Source organism: Olea europaea, unplaced genomic scaffold (assembly GCF_002742605.1).
Source record: "Olea europaea var. sylvestris unplaced genomic scaffold, O_europaea_v1 scaffold1026, whole genome shotgun sequence".
Classification (NCBI taxonomy): Eukaryota; Viridiplantae; Streptophyta; class Magnoliopsida; order Lamiales; family Oleaceae; genus Olea; species Olea europaea.
This window is the reverse complement of record NW_019227591.1, coordinates 179,114-201,307: the sequence shown is the minus strand read 5'-3', so window position 1 is coordinate 201,307 and position 22,194 is coordinate 179,114. Positions and strand designations below refer to the sequence as shown.

At 32.1% G+C, this 22,194-nt stretch overlaps 1 protein-coding gene across 1 annotated transcript; it reads right to left on the bottom strand.

Annotated features, from left to right (window-relative positions):
- Nucleotides 1-2,857: 2,857 nt before the first annotated feature.
- LOC111372792 (probable 2-oxoglutarate-dependent dioxygenase AOP1) lies at nt 2,858-4,602 on the bottom strand. Its single transcript, XM_022995199.1, has 3 exons — nt 4,144-4,602; nt 3,698-4,019; nt 2,858-3,341 (listed from the first exon to the last, which is right to left on the bottom strand). Exons 1-3 carry the CDS (start codon nt 4,515-4,517, stop codon nt 3,093-3,095), a joined length of 945 nt encoding a protein of 314 aa, XP_022850967.1. The 5' UTR covers nt 4,518-4,602; the 3' UTR covers nt 2,858-3,092.
- Between the last annotated feature and the right edge of the window lie 17,592 nt (nt 4,603-22,194).

Genomic DNA, 22,194 nt, shown 5'->3' with positions numbered 1-22,194 from the left:
AATTATGTCTCAAGATGCTAGAGCCAATCAACTTTGTTAAGGAGGAAAACTTTCCAAATGACCCATTCCCTGACTTCGACATATCTATGGCGAAACTTGAAGTTCTAGAATTTTCCTTTTTTTTTTATTGTCAAATGGCAAGATGTAGTTATTATGACTTATCCCTCTCCTCGTCATTTCGTATTTCATCAAATTGTATCTAGCGAGGTACCTGTATTCCAAAATAATTGGGGATCATGATCTCGACTAAGGAAAACAAAGTTTTCCTAGTCCATACCGCTTCCACGTTCTTTTATAGTGGATGTTAAGCTTCTTCCCAAATTATTAGGTTCCATTGTTTGAGAAAATGTAACGGGGAAACACCAGAAAGATAGATTATAGTTTCTATATAAATTTCCAAGTGTTGGCCTTCTCTACATTGTCGAGGGGCTCGACCTCTTTCCATTTGGTGAAGTAGTTTACATCCACTATTGACATTTGTTGCATCTGCGTATGAAGCGGTTTGTATCCTTCTTAATCGTAGGCCAAAAGTGTCCTTGATCGAGCACTTTTTGGGCCAAGTCATATCATCCAGCATGGTTACTAAATACTCTTTCGTGGAACTCCCTCATGATATACCTTGCATCGTCATCGTCAATGCAACATAGGATGGGCAAGGTGAAGCCTCTTTTGCACAGAATGTCATAGTAGGACAAATTTGGTAGGCCTCATCCAAAGTTTACATAAGACTTCTTTATTTTCTAGGTAGACTTCATACTTTAGTTTCATGTGTTAGAATCAGTGGGTTTGTAGTTTTGCGAGTTAATTCCCCAAATAGTCCTGAACTTTCCCAAAAATTCTCAGGAAGTCATCGAACTTCAAAATTTTCCTAAATAATCATTGAAATTTGCCAAAAGTTCATAGGAGGTCATCAAACTTCATAACTTTCTTAAATAGTCACTGAATTTTGCTAAAAATTCCTAGGAGGTCACTAAACCGGTGATGTATGGGTCCCAATTTGCAAAGTTGAGTGACCCTCTATGAACTTTTTGTAAAATTTAGTGATTATTTAGGAAAGTTTTGAAGTTCATTGACCTTTTGTGAACTTTTGGCAAAGTTTAGTGACTATTTAGGGAAGTTTTGAAGTTTATTGACCTCCTGAAAATTTTTGGCAAGTTCAATGACTATTTGGGTAATTAACTCATAGTTTTGCTTGAGACTAGCAAAAGTTAAGTTTACAGTTATTTTGATAAATATATTTTATACATTTATCTAGATTCATAAATTAACTTAAATTTTGAATTAATTGATGTAATAAAGATACCGACTATTGTTCCAAAAACTTTATTATTATTATTGACCATTTAAATTAATGAAATTGTGCCTGTTTCAAACTTTGATGGGAAAAAAATATCCCATCCACATGTAAGCTAGCTTGTAGAATCTAGACTAAGTCATATAAATATGGCTCTCTTTGTTGTGATATTGTTTCACTTTGACACAATTTATAAATCAATTTATAAATTTTATCCGAACCAATAATTATTTTCCTTTTTCTAATTTTTTTTCCCCATTGCTTTCAGCTCTTAGTTATACATTTATTTATCAATTAGTCGTTTCTTCTCAACTTTAACTAGTTATCGTTTCTTGACAACACAAGAATTAATAAATAAATTATCTTTTAATCTTATTAATTCTATTTCAAATCTTGAAAACCATGCATCCCTAATAACACATGTCTGAGTTAGCAAGAACAATAAAATATGATTATGATTTGTTAATTCGTGTACGTATAACGTAAAATAATAAAAAATTGACTAAAAATTCTCAATATAGTAATTTCGATTTTCAAAAAATAAAAAAATTCAAAGGTTCTAGGACCAAATTGGAAGTTTTAGTCACAATGAAGAAATTGAAAATACGACCACCAAATTGCACTCTTGTGATAAAGAAAGGACCTGGTGTGAATCCACCAGTTTAGCGACCCTTCAGCATGTAAGACTTTGCACCCCTGGGTTTGGCATGTACCCTTGCCAAGGAGAAACTTTTTTAAAAGTAAGCGTACGTGCCACGCCATTAGTCAGTCTTTGGGTTCCTTTTGTAAACCGGTGCTGTACAGCTCGGGGTATTTTGTCACCTGAAAATTTAGGACTTTTCGAGCTCCTATACAACCCTTCTAAACATAAATAGACACCATATTAATACACGACACATCTTGGGGGAAAATTTCAAGAATTCTCTCAAGGCTTCGATGTTTAGAAGAAGGAGTTATTCACAATCATTGTAGATATTCAAAATTAAGTGTGGCTATTCGAGTTCATCAAATACTTGAATTGTTGTGACCAAATTATGACAGTCCAAACTTCTTTTTGAAATTTACTATGAAACCTTATTAAGGTCCCGTTTGGGAGGAATTTTGAAAATTGATTTTTTAACCGTTAGAAGAAAAGTGGGTCCACCTATGAGAGAAGAAGTCAAAAATTATGTTGGAATAGTAAAATAACGGTCAAAAAATAAATTTTTTGGAGAAAAAAATCCATTCCAAACAGGCTGTAACTCTTTAATCTATAAATTGCCCGTTTATAATTTTAATTCTTATTTTGAGTTCTATTTTGTTATTAAATTGTTTAACCATCACAATATACAGCTAATTTTAGATTTTATTTATTTTTTATTCATTTTTTAAACTCAAATGACAAGATTTTCTAAGATTTAACCCCTTGTCTTAGATTTGTTGTTATTTTTTGACTGAAATCATAAGATATTATACTAAGAAACCATAAGAATATAGGGTCGGATAGTTTTCACATATAGGAAACCTTCTTTTACCTACAATATAAATGTAAATAATTAACAAAGAAGATATGTAGAATTGGGATGGAAGCAGAAACAGACATGACACACTCGTTAGAAAAAAACATGACAGAAAGCTTAGAAAAAAATACATATGACAGGATCCTGGGAACATGTTGAACAACACAAAATAATCACTGATTCATTTACAACCACCATATCAAACTGCCACCAAACCTTATTATTAGGAAAGACATACATCATTATAAAGGCATAATTATAATAGCAATTTCCCCATTTATGACGTCATAATAGATATTTCAAACACCACAAAAATCTTTGAGTATATTCTGTGACCTCCGTCCGTGATCTGTATCATAAAAATTGAGCAGATCGACATGAACAAATGGTTTAAATTCCAATGGGTGTTCATTGTCAACTAGCTCTTCTGGCACTTCCACCATACAGCTGAGGAATGAGAATAATGCTATGGTATATCTAGTTTCTCTTCCATTCATGTTCATTATGACTTTGTGATTTGGAGAAAGCACCCGGTCGTTGCTCCATGCCTAAGCCAAGGAAGAAGAAATTAGTATACATATAATTGCATAATTTGAATTCATTTTCTAGCAGCAGGTATTTAGACTTGGGGTTACATCTTAAAATGTCAACCTTATTAAGATTTGTAGCCCAAATCATTATAAGTTGATCTATATTTTCATTTTTATTCGATTTGAGATTTTATCCCTTAAAAACAGAAGTGGGGAGAAGTATGCCAACATATGAAATCGTGTTTAGGTGTATGATAGAAAAATGATACTATTGTACGTGTGAAAGAGCAAGTTTAAATGATATAATTAATAAGTTTCTCTCGTATGGTGTAAGATTGAAGACGCGTGGTTCAACAATAACTATTTGTATTCACCTTGCATGCATCGCCAGCCATGACTACAAAGGACAATGGGGGGAACTCCACATTGATCCACTCCCCGTCTCTTGCTCTAATTTCCAAGCCAGAAATATGATTCTGATACAGTATGGTGAGGAAGCTCTTATCGGTGTGAGAGGGAAATGCCATCGTAGTTTCGTCTGCTTTAGGGGCTCGATATTTCAAGAACCGAAGAAGATAGGTAGTCGATTCAATGTGAGAATCCGTGTATTTCTCCACGCTATAGCTTTCAAATAGCATCCTTATCACAATCTTTTCCAACTCTGCTACTGTCCTGGCAAAGGACATTGAACTCTCACTGACATGTAGAAAAAATTACATTAGTGGTTGGTTTTTAGGTTTTATTATCAACTGTGGAAACTGTCAGTAAAAAATATATACAATTTTTACTATAATCAACCAAAAATGCGGTTAAAACATACCAGAAAGAATCATTTCCATTAGGCCACATTAGCTTTGTGAAACTTTGAGCTCCTTCAAGTGTTGTTGCATAATCAATACCTAAGCCTTCATGTAGAGGCACAATAGGCATTTGCCCCACATAGCCATGGTAGGGTTTTTCATTGATATTTTGGATTTTTACCTCAGTGGGAAGATCAAATAACTCATCTGCCGCCTGGAATATTGCTTTATGAAGTTGGGGAGAAATTTTATCATATAACGCTACAAAGCAGCCATGGATTTCAAGGGCTCTTCTGATGTCTTTGCATGCAGATGACCAAGAACTTGAACCCGGCTTCAAGTCCTCCTCTGTGAAGTCTACTACTATAAGTTTGGATGCAGTAAAGGAACCCATTATTTCAAGTTTTCTTCTGATTCGAAAGGTTTGGAGACTCCTAAGAAACAAGTTTGAGATTTAAAAGTATTCGATGCTTTTTATACTGCTCTCTCAGTGATTATATAGTTGTTGAATACGAGATCTGCCTAATATATATGTGGTCATTTTTTATGCTTTAAATTTTTAGATTAAATAATTTATTTTATTATATCAGAGTTGAAAAATATTGCTGCAACCATTTAAATTAATGAAATTGTGCCTGTTTCAAACTTTGATGGGAAAAAAATATCCCATCCACATGTAAGCTAGCTTGTAGAATATAGACTAAGTCATATAAATATGGCTCTCTTTGTTGTGATATTGTTTCACTTTGACACAATTTATAAATCAATTTATAAATTTTATCCGAACCAATAATTATTTTCCTTTTTCTAATTTTTTTCCCCATTGCTTTCAGCTCTTAGTTATACATTTATTTATCAATTAGTCGTTTCTTCTCAACTTTAACTAGTTATCGTTTCTTGACAACACAAGAATTAATAAATAAATTATCTTTTATATTAATTCTATTGCAAATCTTGAAAACCATGCATCCCTAATAACACATGTCTGAGTTAGCAAGAACAATAAAATATGATTATGATTTGTTAATTCGTGTACGTATAACGTAAAATAATAAAAAATTGACTAAAAATTCTCAATATAGTAATTTCGATTTTTAAAAAATAAAAAAATAAAAAAAAATCCTTATCCAATTTTTGTTAGGGGCTGCTAGTTTATTGAAGCATTTTAACAAAATAGCCAATTAATTAAAATTGTACCAAGGTCATTAAACTCCTAGAAAAGTATTAGGAGGCACCTATCAGTAATTAATAAGTAAAAAAGATAACAGAAAAAAAAAAACATAGGATTAAAATTAATACTCCATTCATATTCGTATCCATCTTCGTATAATTTATCTTCATCACATAAATTCTTCATTATTTCTTAAACCCAATACTGATGACCAAAGACCATAGGATTAAATTATCGGTCCTTTATTAAGCATAAATAATGTTACCCATATTTTAGAATGGTATAAGTTGTCTTTTATTTAATACCGATGAAAGCTACTAAAATAAAAAAATTTAGAAGATGCTAAATCGATAATTGACCCCTTGGGATTGGAGTTAAGTGTGATGGAAGAATATGTCGTGGACCCTTCCCGATTGTGAAGGAAAATATAATTAAGATGTGGACCGGAAAATCAAAAGTTTGTCGTGCTATAAATTTTAAATGGTTTGATGGTAACATATGTATTAAAGAAAATATTACCAATGTTAAGTTGATGTTACTGTGAGATTGAGTGTATGTCAGATGTGATATGCCAAGATATTACACGTAAGATAAGTGGTCCAAACGTTGAATGTATCATAGTCGATTGATTAAAAATTAGATTAAGGTCTTTATTCCTCACTTCTTTAATTAAATTTTTCTTTTCATATGATCGTCGATGGTTTGTCAGCCACTTTTAATTTGTTGCTTTTTTTATGGGAGTCGTTTTTGCTTCCTTTTTTTTCCCCATTTTCATTGTGTTTAGCAAGATTTTTTCCCAACAGATAAAAGGATATTGGATCGCCTACGGGGTTAATCAAGTAATTTCCATCATAATTAATTTATTTCACTGTCAATCATGAGTTAATTACAATTGTGTATATATGGTTATTACCTTATTTGAGTTACTAAGGCCCTGTTCTCTTTACCGTTTTCGGGTCGTTTTCTGTTTTCGATTTTCAAAACGGTGAAAACGTGTTCTCTTTCCCGTTTTCGAAAACGAATTTTCGAAAACGAAAAAAAATTTGTGAAGAAAACACAAAACGACTTTTTTGTCGTTTTGGGCGTTTTCAGTGTAAAACTTGAAAAAATTGAAAACGCTAAAAATTAAAAAAAAAATTTTGAGGAGATAGTGTGGTGATTCTCAAAATTTCAAAAAAAATTAAAAATTAAAAAAAAAATTTTGAGGAGATAGTGTGGTGATTCTCAAAATTTCAAAAAAAATTAAAAATTAAAAAAAAAATTTTGAGGAGATAGTGTGGTGATTCTCAAAATTTCAAAAAAATAACATAAAAATTAATTTTTTTTTTTGGTGTTTTGAGGTGGTGTTGTGGTGATTCTCAAAATTTAAAAAAAAAATTTATTTTTTTTTTGTTTTGAGAAACTAACAAAAAGAACGCATTTTCAACAATTTCAAAACAAACACTCAAAACACAAAACTCAAAATGAATTCAAAACTCAAAACACAAAACTGAAACACAAAGAGAACACCCCCTAATATTTTGGAGCAACTATAATTCAATATACTCTCTAATCTCTAAGTTGTCATAAGGTTATTTTTTAAGTTTATGAATTAACAGTATAGAATTTGAATAAGAAATTATTCTAGTAAATATAAAATTTTTCAATTCTAGATATATGATTAGCTATTCTCCAGTGATAACATCGAATTAAGTTGATGAGATTAATTTTAAATAATTTAATTATATTTAAATAGAGATTTCGCGGAAAGATGATTTTGAAAGGATACCTAAAATTATAACTAATGATTATTGAATAAAAAAATAATTTAAGTGCAATTTCAATTCAACATCAATTAGGACTAAATTATCGTCTTATTTTTCTTTTTTTCATTTTAGTATAATAGCTTTACAAGTGACTCCATAAGAGTGAGATGTTCTTTATTTAAGAAAGTCAAGGAAATGAGGCTCCATTAAACTCTTTATTAATTTTTCCAATTACAGAGAAAATTTAACCATTTACATTTGAAGAGCAACATCTTGAAGAACATCTTTATTTTTAAAAAGCATCATGATATTGTTATGAATTGGGATTTCATCTTAAAATATCAATCTTATTAAGATGAATAGTCCAAAATCTTATAAATTAGTTTATGTTTTTATCTTTAATTGATATGGGATTTTATCCCTTAATATGATGGTGGCTCGTTTGAACAAAGCAATCTTGAACTCTGTTTGTTCATTTATTGAGTCTTAATCAGATCGAATCACTCGTTGGAGTTTAATGAGCTCTGATAACATTTTGAGATTTGAGGTTTCATCTTAAAATGTCAATATTGTCAAGAGGAGTAACCCAAAACATTATAAGTTGGTTTATATTTCCATCTTTATTCGATATGGATTTTATCCCTGAACATGCTCCCACAAGATGATGACTTGTTATGAGTAGATCAATCTTGAAATCTACATGCTTATTTATTGAATCTTAATTAGATCGAATCGCTTGTTGGAGTTTCACGTGCTCTGATACTACGTTATGATTTGGGATTTCATCTTAAAATGTCAACCTTACTAAGATGAATAGCTCAAAATCTTATAACTTGGTCTATGTTTTTATTTTTAATCGATATGGGATTTTTTATCCCTTAACATACTATCGCGAGATGGTGACTTGTTTGAATAGACTAATCTTGAACTTTGTATGCTCATTTATTGAGTTTTAATCATATCGAATCACTCGTTGGAACTTAATAGGCTCTGATACCATTTTAAGATTTGAGATTCCATCTTAAGATATCGACCTTGTTAAAAAAAGTAGCCCAAAACTTTCAATGTGAAATTTTATCCCTTAACGTGCCCCACAAGATGATAGCTCGTTTTGAGCAGATTAATCTTGAAATTCGTATGCTCATTTATTGGTCTTAATTGGATCGAATCGTTCACTGTAGTTTTTCATGAGCTCTGATACTATGTTATCACTTGGGGTTCCATCTTAAATGTCAACCTTATTAAGAGGAGCAGCCCAAGACCTTATAAGTTGATATATGTTTTTATCTTTAACCGATGTGGGATTTTATCCCTTAGCGGATCATAATAAATAGTATCTTTAAATTTAAAGAGTACCCAACAAATATTTTTTCCGCTTCATTTTACTTCTTCATAATCATTTATTTTCTTGTTGGTTGGATTTTGATGCCCAATGAATCTCGGTTAATGAAGTAAACATAGAATTGAATTTCATAAGCATTTACTGATGAGTGTTGTTATCAACAGCAAGTGGACTATTTCATTATTTTATGGTATTAATTGATTCTTCTACTAAATGATCACATGTTTACCTACTTTCGACTAAGAATGTGACATTTGCTAGACTACTTGCTCAAATCATAAAATTACTAGCAATCTTCAATTACCTAATCAATACTATTCGTCTATTACAATGCTGGTAAATTTAGATCACAAGCATTTAATGATTATTTATATCAATTGGGATTGTAATTGAATATTAAGTTGTACATATCCATATACATAATGGTTTAACAAAGTCGTTTATTGAATATCCACAACTTATTGTTAGATGATTACTTATGAAAACAAAACTCCCATCTTTTATTTTGGGTCATGTCATATTATATTAGCATCACTAGTTCATATAAGACCAACTGTCTATCATCAATATTCATCTTTGCAACTTGCATTTGGTCATGAGCTTGATATTTCTCACCTATGAGTTTTTTGTTGTATTGCCCGAATCCTTATCTCACCCCTACAATATACTAAAATGGGTACCCAACAAAGACTTAAGATTTATGTGGATTTTGATTCATCATCTATTATTAGATATATTGAACCTTTAATGAGTTATTTATTTACTGCACGTTTTGTAGATTGTTATTTTGATGAAATGGTTTTTCCAACTTTGTGAGGGAAAAAACTACATCCTAAAAAATAGTGTAAATTTTTTTGGAATGAAACAACTCTATCTCATTTTGATCATTACAGCAATCAATGTGACAAGAGATTGAAAGAAGCATTCATCTGTAAAATATTGCAAATCAATTACCCAATGTATCTATTGAAACAAGAAAAATGACAAACTAATTTATAACAGTAGAAAATATTCCGACGAAAATCGATGTCCATGTAGAACAATCTACTGTAGCAAATGAATCTCAAATACGTCAGAAACATGGTGGACCAGTTAGTCCAAAAAACTCTGTATCTTAAAAAGGTACAAAAGAAAAACTAGCACAAACTTCGGAAGAGGTAACATTCGAAAAGAATAATCAATTAAATATTAAAAATATTGTCCCTAAAAAATCACAAGTGTCAAAAATAATGAAATTTCAATAAATTTTATGTTATCTCATAAATTATGGGAACGAATAATTTTGTTATAAACAATATCTAGTCTCATTAATGTGGCTATTGATATTTTGCAAAATAAGGATCCTGAACTACAATCAGTTAAACGCTGTTAAAGTAGAAATGATCTGCCAAAATGGAAAGAATCTATCAGGCAGAATTGAAATCTTTAGAAAATTGAAAAGTATTTGGACTAGTAGTTTGAACACCTGAAAATGTAATTTCTATTGGATACAAATGAATTTTTGTACGAAAAATAAATGAAATGAAAATAATGAAATTACAATATACAAAGCCCAACTTGTAGCTCAAGATTTATCATAAAGACCAGAAATTGACTATGGGGAAATATATTCTATCATAATGGACACAAATCACTTTTAGATTTTTAATTAGTTTGATTGTGTCACAAAAGTTTTATATGCACTTTATGGATATAGTAATTATCTATTTATATGGTTCACTTGATAATGATATATATGAAAGTCCCTAAATGACTTAAAGTATCAGAAGCAAATGATACATGCCCGAAAATCATGTTCTCAATTAAATTGTAAAGATCGTTATATGTATTGAAACAATCCAATCACGTGATATAATCGACTTAGCAAATATTTGTTAAGGGGGGTTATAAAAATGACGATTTCTGTCCATGTATTTTCTAAAAGAAAACAAATATTGGATTTATAAATGTAACAGTTTATGTTAATGATTTAAATTTTATTAAACTCCTGAAAAGTTTAACAAACCTTCTGATTATTTGCAAAATGAATTTTAGATGAAATAGTTGGGAAAAAATTAAATTTTGTCTTGGGTTGCAGGTTAAACATTTTTTAGAAGGAATATTTGTTCACCAATCGACATATACAGAAAAAGTTTTAAATATTTTTATATGGATAATGCAAATCCATTAGCATCATATATGGGTAGATGTTCGATCACTTAATGTGAGAAAATATCCATTTCGTCCACTTGAAAATTGAGAAAAAGTTTTTGGTCTTGAAGTACCATATCTTAATATAATTGGAGCTTTAACCTATCTTACAAATTAAACTCGACCCAACATAACCTTTTTTGTGAATCTTTTTATAAGATATAGCTTTACACTAACTCAAGACATTGGAATGGTATTAAACATATTTTTTGTTACTTAAAGAACACTATTGATTTGAGATTATTTTATTCTCAAAAGTCAGGATCTATTTTAGTGGGATATATAGATGTAGGTTATTTTCCTAACCCGTATAAAGTTAAATCACAAATAGTGTAATCTGTTTATACATAGAGGAACAACTATATCATAGAGATCTGTAAAACAATCCTTGACGACAACATTATCAAATCATTCTAAAATTATTGTAATCCATGAAGCAGTACAAGAATGTGTATACCTGAGAAAGAATACCAATCATATCCAAGTATCATGCGGATTAATACCAACAAAAGATAGTTCAACAAATTTGTATTAAGATGATATAACTTATATTGCACAACTCAAAGGAAACAATATCAAAGGTAATAGGATAAAGTATATTTCTCCAAAATTATTTCATACACGTAAGATTCAAAAGAATGGCGACATCGATATTTAACAAATTCGCTTGAGTGACAATGTGGTCAATTTATTTACAAAAGTACTGTCAACATCTACATTCAAGGAATTAGTTCATAAAATTAGAATGTGTCTGTTTAAAGATTTTCAGTGATCAACATCAGGGAGAGTAGCAATAATCTTTTTGCTTCGCTTAGATTTTATCCCACTAGAATTTTCTAGCAATGTTTTAATGAGGCAATATTTATTTTTAATATCACAAAATAACTGTACTATTTTTCCTTCATTTGATTTTTTTTTTTTTTTTGGTCCCATTAAGATTTTATCAAACAAGATTATAACGATTTAGATATTTTCCAATGAGTCATTCAAGGGGAGGTGTTGTAAACCGTAAGTTTATTAGGATTTACAAGTAAATGACAATTGTACCTCTACAGTGTTAGAAATTATTATTGTTACATCCCTGATTTTGTCCTATAAATATAGGGTTTTAGTTCTTAATAAAACACCCACAAGTCTATTGACTTTTCTTTATTTTCTTCTCTTTTCTCTCTTTTCAAAACACTATAAATACTTGTTAAATAATAACAAGGGTTTGAATTATTCATTCTAACAAAATTGATCTTTTACGATGAAACCACAAGTATTACTATAAATTATTCTACGTTTGCCACTATCCAAACATGAAACAACATGAAGCGTGGTATGGTCAAAAGGAGGCTAGTCGATCCGGTAATCCATCTCATACTTTCTTATGAAGGAGGAAACTATGGAACATTAATTTGATCTACCTTACCGAAATCTTTAGAGTGCTTCCAAAAAATATTTCTCTAATTTGTTCATCAAAATATCATGGAAAATGGGGCATTTTCTCACAGGGGATTTATAGGGAAGACGCATGGAAGTGGGCTCCATGTGAATATTTTGTTGAGGTGCGCCCCCACTAATGCGTGTATTCTATCAAATATCTGTATGTTTTTCCTCTGAAAGTGTAGCACCGTCCAGATATCACCTATGACCCACACTTGTCTCAAAATCAACCCCTTGGCGCTTGTGTTTGGATTCAAGTGTGGTAGACGAATATGTATTGTGGACCCGAAAAATAGATGATTGTGTAAAAAAATATAACTAAGACAAATTATATATTAGAATGGAGTGAACTAGATAATTATTATTTTGTCATTTAATAAATTTTCAATTATTAGAAGGTGAAATGTCCTCATCTTTGATATTTGTTTTGTATTTTTATTAATGGTTTGGGTCCGATCGGTTTGAACCCGTAAACCGACCAGATCCACATATCTTATAATTTAATTTTTACTTCACATCCAACCTGACAGAAAGCCTAAAACTGGCCTACTATAGATGGGCGAAGGCGCCGAAAGGCGGATGCTTTTTTATTTAAGCCTAAATAAATAAATAAATAAATAAATATATAAATAAATAAATAAATATATATATATATATGTATGTATGTATGTATGTATGTATGTATGTATATTATCAATTATTTAAAATAATATAAATAATATAAAAACATCATACTATGTCTAAGTACACATAAACTCGTAAAACTTGAGGTTCGATCTTGCCATCTTATCATCTTTCATGTCTTTTAAAATGTTGCATTTTAGTAGTGATAGTCCTATAAATAATATAATTATTTATTTTTAAATTTCAGAAAATATGTAGGGGGTTAGATATGTTTTATATGGCTCGTATGATGTTTCAACAATTGAATTAGACGAGAGTTCGATATTCATCGATTTTTTTTTTTATTAAACCATCCAAAATTATATTATTGTACGCATACATTATAATAGGGTTATCCACGTTATGATTGGCGCTCAAGTGTTCATCACTCGATATCACACCAAACTTTAAAGATATTATGATGCTAAATTTGTCAACAAATTGGTTATTAAATCGACATTAAAATTATAAAAATCATAGTAAATCATTAAAGATTATTATAAGCATATACAATTTTCATGGACTGGTCAACCTCAATGAGTAAGGATTTTATATCTTTTACATTTTTGTACTCATGCGGAAGTTATAATGAAGTCATTATCAGCATAAGTAAAATCGAATTGACTAATTAATTAATTTATCTAATTACTTGACTAAAGAGTTTATTAATCCAACTTCAGAATCAAAAGGAAAGAATAAACCTATTTGATTATTTCTTTTCCAGGTCTAATCTTTAAATCTACTATATGGACGACGTAAATGCATTTACTATACTATAAAAATGGTTTATTAGTACAAATCAATCAAAATGACTGAGTGAATAATGAATTATGTATTTATTTTCTTCCTTTTTTCTATCTTTTATATGTAAGATATGGACCGGTATCCAAAGAGACGGCAATTTATTAAAAATTAGTTCGATTATTGGTATGGAAAAAGTAAAGAGTCATGAATTAGAGAGTCGAACTGAAATTGAATTGATCGTCAAAATAAATAAATAATTGCTTCCGTTCACTAAGTTTCCAGGCAAACATGTTTGTTTCAGTTTTCCACATGTAATCGAACAATCTTTCATGTAGTACTTGATTTTTTCAGTCAATATGTCTATCAAGTCTAGTTCATATAAAACTGAAAAAATATAGAGAGCTTGTGTATAGGAGGCTACCCTTTTGAGAAACATGTTCGCTGCTAATCAATAATATTAGTAGCATAAAAGAAAGTAAATTTAATTTGCTCAAACCCAAATAAATGTGATTTTGCTTTATTTAGAACATATTTTCGTGTACGAAAATTTCGATGTCAAGTAATAAAATTTGAGTTATTGGCAACCTAAGTCCTGAAATTAATGACTTCTTATATCTTGTTAATTGATTATTTACTCGCTAGTTATTATGTTGTTTCCTATGTTTTCAAAGTCAGACCAGATCGATCCGTTTTCCAAAATTAGGAACCGGTTATAAACCGATCTGGTTGCTGGTTAAAATCGTGCCAACAAGCTGTCAAACTATGTACCTAGTTGATCCATTACTAGGTTTTTCGGTGCCCCCGGCTTGTAACATGAGAAAAAGACAGTATTTTTTAAGAAGAAACCAGGTTCTGGTAGGGATGATAAATTGTATGTTTATCTATCTGCGTGTACATTAGTAATTTTGCAGAGTATATTTAATTATATAAATAATACTGGTGTGTGTAGAGCGAATAGGGGAGAGATGACCTTGGCTATGAACTGTGAAAATAAGATCGTGACTTCAGGGCTGGAATTAGGTCACTGAGATCCAGAGAGTACATTTTCGATGATAAGGGCTATTGTCTTGGGTTCTTTACATTTCATCTTTTGACATGGTAGGTTGCCCTAAAATCGAATGCATGTGATAATAGTCTTTACTTTTCAATTTGTCTTTTGAGGAGCTATATAGATTGAGACGAACATGTCACTTTCTGGTGGATTAAGTAAATCAAAGAAGAGTGGGATTAGGTTAGAGTCAGAAAAATTTTCTAGGAGTTCTAGTTTTGCTTGAATGTTGATAGCTGTAAATATTAAACTTACTTGAGCCATCAAAATACTTAATTCCGAGTGTTTATCGATTATTTTAGGAGAAAACCAGACGAGAACAAATGAAAGAGAACAAAAAATTGATCGAGACCAATCAATCTATCAAGTTTGGAAGTTGAAGGGATTGCCTTGTGAAGCAAGAGGTTCCGCAAAGATGGAAAGTAAATCGCAAATATTTCCTTAATTGAGGCAATTTGACCCGTTTTTAGTTATTTTAGTTAATTTTATTATTTTTTACCATTTAAAGTAATATTTTGTTTCCTTTTTTCTAGGTGATTTAGAATCCAAATTGAGCCAAAATTTTGACAACGTACTTCTTTTATTCCATAGTTTATTTCGGTAAGATTTTTGAGATTTTGTTATTTTTGGAATTTTCTATAAGTTTGTAATTTTGCAGCTATTTAACCCGGCTTGTGGGTTAATTTTCATACTTTGTATTATTAATAATATTGAGTTGATTTCAGAGTATTTTCTTTGGGTTTTGGGCATTTTCTTTAGTTTCTTTCTTGCGAATCATTTGCTACAATAAGCCAATAGGATAATCACTATCCTACCCGGCGTCAGTTGGTATCAGAGTATCAGCATCTTCTTGGGAGATAAATACCATCAGTTATAATGGTTAGTGGACGTGGTCGTGGTCGTCGAGGGCAGGTTCTGATTGAGGAAGTCCCACACCGTGATCGTAATATTCAGGATGTGACGATTGAATATTTGCAAAAACAAGTTGCAGAGTTAACCCAACGTTTGGCGGAGCAGGAGTTCGGTAATCATGATGTGGAGGGTCACGATTCTGATACTAGTTTCGAAAACCTGTACCACCATCGTGCTCGAGTTTGGGAGCATCATGGACGGGAGGATCGTCACGTGGATCTCGATTTCAGAGTGGATCTGGCCGAGTTTTCTGGTACATTGCAGGCTGAAGGATTTATTTATTAGCTGAACGAAGTGGAGCGGTTTTTTTAATATAAGAAGGTTCCAGATCGTGTCAAAGTGAAACTAGTCGCCATCAAACTCAAAGGTAGAGTATCTGCATGGTGGGAACAGTTGAAGTGTTCATGGGAGTGATAGGGAAAATCTAAAATTACTGACTGGGAGAAGATGAAGAAGAAGATAAAAGAGCACTTCCTCCCTTTCGGCTACACTCAAACCTTGTTTTAGAGGCTCCATTCACTAAGGCAAGGCGCAAGATCAGTCAATGATTATACTGAGGAATTCTATCAGCTGGTGGCTCGAAATGATTTATCTGAGACGGAGGAGCAGATGGTAGCACGGTATGTGGGTGGATTAAGGCAGCCCCTGCAGAATGTTCTCAGTCTTCATTCATTGTGGACAATTTCTGAGGCATATCAGCGAGCACTTGCAGTGGAGAAACAGCAAAGTAGGAGCCCAGTGGTCAGAGGTGAAGGTAGTCAGACAGATCACCCTCAAGAATCTCGTCCTGCTTATCAACCACAGCGGGACAATTTCAGCTCAAGTATTAAGTGTTTCAGATGTGGTGAACAGGGACATAGAGCTACTGACTGCATGAAACATGATGGTGAAAAGAATAAAAATCTTCTGATTGAGGAAGACGTGGTAGACGAATTCGAAGAGATTGGAGAACATGTGTAAAATGATTATGGAAATGAGGACGTGTTGTATGAAGATGGCCAGATAACTCGAGTCGCTCACAAGAGTTTACTGACTCCCAAGGGCAATTCAGACGATGATTGGTTGAGGACCAATGTTTTCCACACAACCAGCACAGTTGCTGATAAAGTCTGCAAACTGATAATTGATAGTGGTAATTGTGAGAATGTAGTGTCTGAGGAGGCTATCGAGAAACTACAACTAAAGATGGATCGTCATCCCAAACCATACAAATTGTCTTTGCTGAATAAATGCAGTGAGGTAATGGTTGAAAAACGGTGCTTAGTGTCTTTTTCGATTGGAAAAAAATATTTTGATAATGCTTGGTGTGATGTGAAATCAATGGACTCGTGTCATGTTTTGTTGGGACGACATTGACAGTATGATCGTAGTGTTATTCATGATAGACCGAAAAATACATATTCCCTTAGTATCAAAGGGAAGAAGATTGTGTTAGCGCCTCGCCGAGAAAAAGCCATCCGTGCCCTAGTAGTCAAAAATGCCAACCTACTTTCTATGTCCATTAAAGTGAACGAGGATTCAAGTTTGCCAACAAAAATACAATAGTCGCTAACGGAGTTTACTAATCGGATGCCAGAAGATCTTCCTTCGGGATTATCGCCTGAAGCTCGTGTGAACTCGAGGGCGATTTCTTTCTAACCGGGGGCGACTAATGCAAGAGGTTCCGCAAAGATGAAAATTGAATCGTAAATATTTCCTTAATTGAGGCAATTTGACCCATTTTTAGTTATTTTAGTTGATTTTATTATTTTTTACCATTTAAATTAATATTTTGTTTCCTTTTTTCTAGGTGATTTGGAATCCAAATTGAGCCAAAATTTTGGCAACGTACTTCTTTTATTCCATATTTTATTTCAGTAAGATTTCTGAGATTTTGTTATTTTTGGTAATTTTTCATAAGTTCTTAATTTTGCAGCTATTTAACCCTGCTTGTGGGTTAATTTTTGTATTCTGCATTATTAATAATATTGAGTTGATTTCAGAGTATTTTCTCTGGTTTTTGGGCTTTTTCTTTCGTTTCTTTCTTACGGATCATCTGCTACAACAAGCCAATAGGATAATCACTATCCTACCCGGCGTCACCTTGCAATGTTTAAAGATGTGAGTTGAGGAAATAAAGTGATCCAGAGACTAAAGTGCACAACCAGCAAGGTTTTTAGCCACTGCAATCACAGCGGTCGATTTTCGTTTAGCAGAAGCCAGATAAGGCTTCATACATTGTGATTTAGATTGATTTAGTTAAGAGCATAAAGTCTTGATTTGATAATTGGTTACTAATTAAATTTAGATTTAAGATCGGTTAGAATAAAAATTGGTAGTAAATAGGTAATCTCCGTGGTTCGATATTTAGACTTATAATTCACTATTATTATTTGTCACAATTCGTACACTTGTGAAATTAGTCAACCAAGTTTTTCGCACCATTTTCCAGAAATAATTTATTTACTTTAATGTTTGTTTTTAATTCTAGCTCAATTAAATTCTTGTTTCTTATTTTTCTTTTTTCTTTTTAAATGTTTCCATGCATGCGAAGTTTGAAGAACAGCGATATTTTACCCTTTGAACTAGAAATCGAACGAACCTTTAGACAAAGACTTGAGCAAAAGCAAGAGAACATCATGGTAGAACAAGAAAAAGCCATACAGTCTGTATGTAGGAGTTGAACAGGTGGCTGAAACTAATGTAGATAACTAAACTTTCAACTGGGACATCATTTTTCTATTTCAGAACAGGCTAATGTTTATGAGAAGGCAGATGATAATCCATATAATCATGTCTCACACGTCTTGGACATCTACCAAAACTATAATTTTAATGGTGTGTCTGATGAAGAAACTAAATTGCGACTTTTCCCACAGACCCTTCATGATGGAAGAAGAGAATGATTGGATCTATCTAGAGAAGCATTTAGACTTGGAATGATCTCATACATGAATTTTTCACAAAGTACTTTTCACAGGCAAAAGTAACTAAATTGAAGCCCGAGATCTCTATATTCCGGAAAGTCGAAACAGAAAGTTTCCATGAAGCATGGAAAATATTCAAGGACATGATCAGAAAGTTTCCTAACAATGGTATTAAAAAAGCTCAGCAAGTTCAATACTCTTACACTAGATTGAACCCTTCTTGTCGTACATTAGTGGATTCAACTTCAAATAGGTCTATCATATTGAAGTCACCCAATGAAGTTGTGGATGTCAGGAATCTAGTTAAACGTACACAGCGGAAATTAATGCAGATTTCAATTCCCACCAAGGATCCCTCTGAGTTTAGATAGAAATTGTGATAAGAAATTGTACCGTTGAAAAATTCTGCAAACTTTTGCTTTTCCTTTTGTTCCAACAACTTCAATCGGTTACCCACAACTGTCCAATTGTCCAGCCTCCAACGGTGATCCATATAAAGAACAAGATTGTAGGATTAGAATTTTCTTCTTGTGCTAGCAAGAAGAATGAATTTTCTCTACAGATCCAAAACCCTAGCTACCTATTTATACAAACCCAAACGGGCTTGGCCCATCTCCTAACCTAGTCCAAGATTTAATTAATCTATTTAATTAAATCCGGTCCATGAATTAATTAATCCAATTAATTAATTCGAGCTAATAAATAAGTAATCTAATTAATTCGTTTATTTGACCCTTGTTCAATTAATTAATTAGTAAAACACAATCTTTCAGTTCTCCTTTTGTGTGTAACCCATCAGATTTCCAATCACGATGCCTAGTAACGTGAATTACTATTTTGATCTAATCTTAAATCGATAAATTAAGACACCCTTTTAAGTTACCTACGCATGTTCATCATCCCAGATTGATATCTAGCAATGTGTCAGGGCAATACATTTGACAAGAAATGTCACATGGTATGACAAAATCAAACTCGTTCGTTTATTGTTAAGCTATAATCCCTTCGTCAATATGATACGATCAATTACGAGATATGAAAGTGTGTCAATCTCGATTATTGATCATATATTTCATTCCACTATTAAATCAATATAAGTCGAAACTCCTTTTCAACTCATGAGTACACCTTGGCCAAGATTTCATTATCAACTTAATTGAATAAAATGCAAATCATAATCTATTACTATTAAGAGTGACGAATCCTCTATTGATCATTGACAACCTTCATACAATTCTTAGCATACCCGAACAATGTCGTATTAGTGGTTCTTGGTAGAGCAACATCCAACACCGTCAAAGAGTAGTTGTCCTCATATAAGGTACTATGATGACATCAAGTCAAAGGATTGATTCCACTACCGAACGTTAGAGATTAACCATTGACACTCAAATAGTTATCCATGTGGAATCTCTCGACGGGTCTCAAATGTTTTGCTTTATAACAAAACATCCACATGTTTATTCAAGTGTCACTGCACTTTAGCATGTGAGATCAGTCACTTACTTCACAAGTAAGAAATGTCACACGTGATGATCTATCCTTGATGATGATATCTATATCTCGTCATTACTTATGACCACAGATGATTTAAGATTTAATCACAACTCCTTGTGATTAACAAATTACTAAGATTTGAATCTACGGACTCCATTATTTAATTAGATTGAATATTAATTAATTAAATATAGATCTACCATAAATCCATCAACTATATATAAAAAGCGTTTATGTTCAAAGTCGATTGGACCTAGGGCATAACACTTACAAACTCTCACTTGCACTAGATCTAATCACTTATGCGTCTAATATCATAAGAAGCTACGTGACGATCGTGTTTATACTGTGATAACTCTTTGTCAATGCATCTGCAATATTATTAATTATGGAAACTCGTTATTCTCTTTACATCATTTCTATGTATTATCTATATGATGAGATTATACAGCCTTATTGCATGTTTGGATCATTGATGAGACATTAGTTACTTCGCTTGTGCAATAGCTTCATTGTTATCACAATATAATGGCATGGATCAACAATGTAAGGAATGACTCCAAGTTTATTAATGAATATCTTGATCCACATTGCAACTCCTTGCTGCTTCTAAAGATATCATGTATTAGGTTTCTGCTATTGAACCAAAAGTTGTTTCATGTTTAGAACCTTTACAACACACCGCTTAAGAGTAAGCCAGTTTCTCCATATAAAATCTTCTCAAGATTTTATCTATGCAGATTGGGATGAGTAAAGCAATATTCTAGATCTATCTCTATAGATTAAGTTTCTTCTCCCATATCGTTCATGAATAAATCCTTTAAAACCATTATTTCAACGATTGAAACATAGGGATGTCGTTTCCTATAATATTAGGAATGCGACAATGCTCCCACTATCTTCTTGTGGCTCCCACTATCTTCTTGTGAACACGCAATTCATCTTCATATTTGATAAAATCAAATATTTTGATTTTTCTATCAAATCGAAGATTTCAGCTCCAAGAGGCTTATTTTAACCTATAGTCACGGTATGCAACTATTACAACCAAAATCCGATTGGACTTCAGTATGGCTATAGGCGAAAGGTTTCATCAAGATCAACACTTGTCTTTATTTGTAACATTTTGCTCCTAGCCTTGCTTTGTATATACGAATATTCCCATCCATGTCGACCCTTTCCTCATAAACAATTTACAACATATGGGTTTTATCCCATCAGAATGGTCGACCAAGGTCCAAACTTTGTTCACATACATCGAGTTCATCTCCGATTTCATGGCCTCTTGCTATCTCTTTTAAGTCAACACTTGACTTCGTTTTTGTGCAATTAGTAGGTTCGTCATCCTTCTCCAACAATACCTTATTAGTAATCATGGATTTGCACCTTTTTAAAGGCCGAATGATCCTACTAGATTCACACAGAGCCGACATGTCATTTAGAGTCTCTATTTCTTGATCAAGAGTATATCCCACATCAAATATGGAATCAAACTCAGATGCATCGGTTAACTACATCTGTGGACTCTTGAACTCTTTCGAATTCTACTTTGCTCCCACTGTCCTCTCATAGAGTAAACATTTTCTCTAAAAGGACAATATGTAACAGCCCAATTTCTTGAAAAGGGCTTAAGTGTTATCAAATTAGAAAACAATATTTATCAACCACAAAAAAAAATGATCATTTATTCATATAAAAAAAATATTATCTTTCAAAATAAAATAGAAATAAACATTATTCTCAAAAGTGACTAATCATTTAAAAAAAAATTCTTCCCTTTTATTTAAATAAGAACATTCCGCCACCACCAATTCATTACTAGCTCTAAACTTCCGATCTTTAATTACCTGGAAAGGGGGGAAACTTAAAGGGGTGAGATTTAAAAAAAAAATCTCAATAAGTGTGTGCAATGAACAAGTAATTTGCATTTAAATTAAAGGAAAACATGATTTCATATCATACGTATAGGAGACACACGAACTACTCCGAACATAGGTGGTAGCAATTCATGTGTGTAGGGCTACTAAACCCCGGCCCTCTTATCATAACATATATGTACCATAAAACAAATTCCAAAATTTAAAGTACAAAATACAAGTTCACATAAACTACATGTAACATCACTTACCTCATGATGAAATTTGATGTATAACTGTGTGAAGAACTTGACTGCCAAATGTCCCCTTGAATTTTCTTGTGTGTAGGACAAATGACTTGTGTGTGAGAGAAAGGTGAGAGACGTGAGTTGTGTGTGTGGAAATGATAAAATATTGTCTTGGATTAAAATGGAATCTTTCCTTTATTTTCTACATAATTATGGTATCTACAGTTATTGCTTTCTTGTGTGTGAGACAAATGGAGTGACTTGTGTGTGAAAGAAGAGTGATTGCCGTGAGATTGGGTGTGAAAAATAATAAAATATTGC

Excerpts from the sequence above, each read along its gene's own strand:
- LOC111372792 (XM_022995199.1), bottom strand. The coding sequence starts at position 4,517 with ATGGGTTCCTTTACTGCATCCAAACTTATAGTAGTAGACTTCACAGAG. Across the intron at positions 4,020-4,143 it reads AATGGAAATGATTCTTTCTG|TGAGAGTTCAATGTCCTTTG; the intron begins GTATGTTTTAAC and ends TCTACATGTCAG. Across the intron at positions 3,342-3,697 it reads TGGCTGGCGATGCATGCAAG|GCATGGAGCAACGACCGGGT; the intron begins GTGAATACAAAT and ends TCCTTGGCTTAG.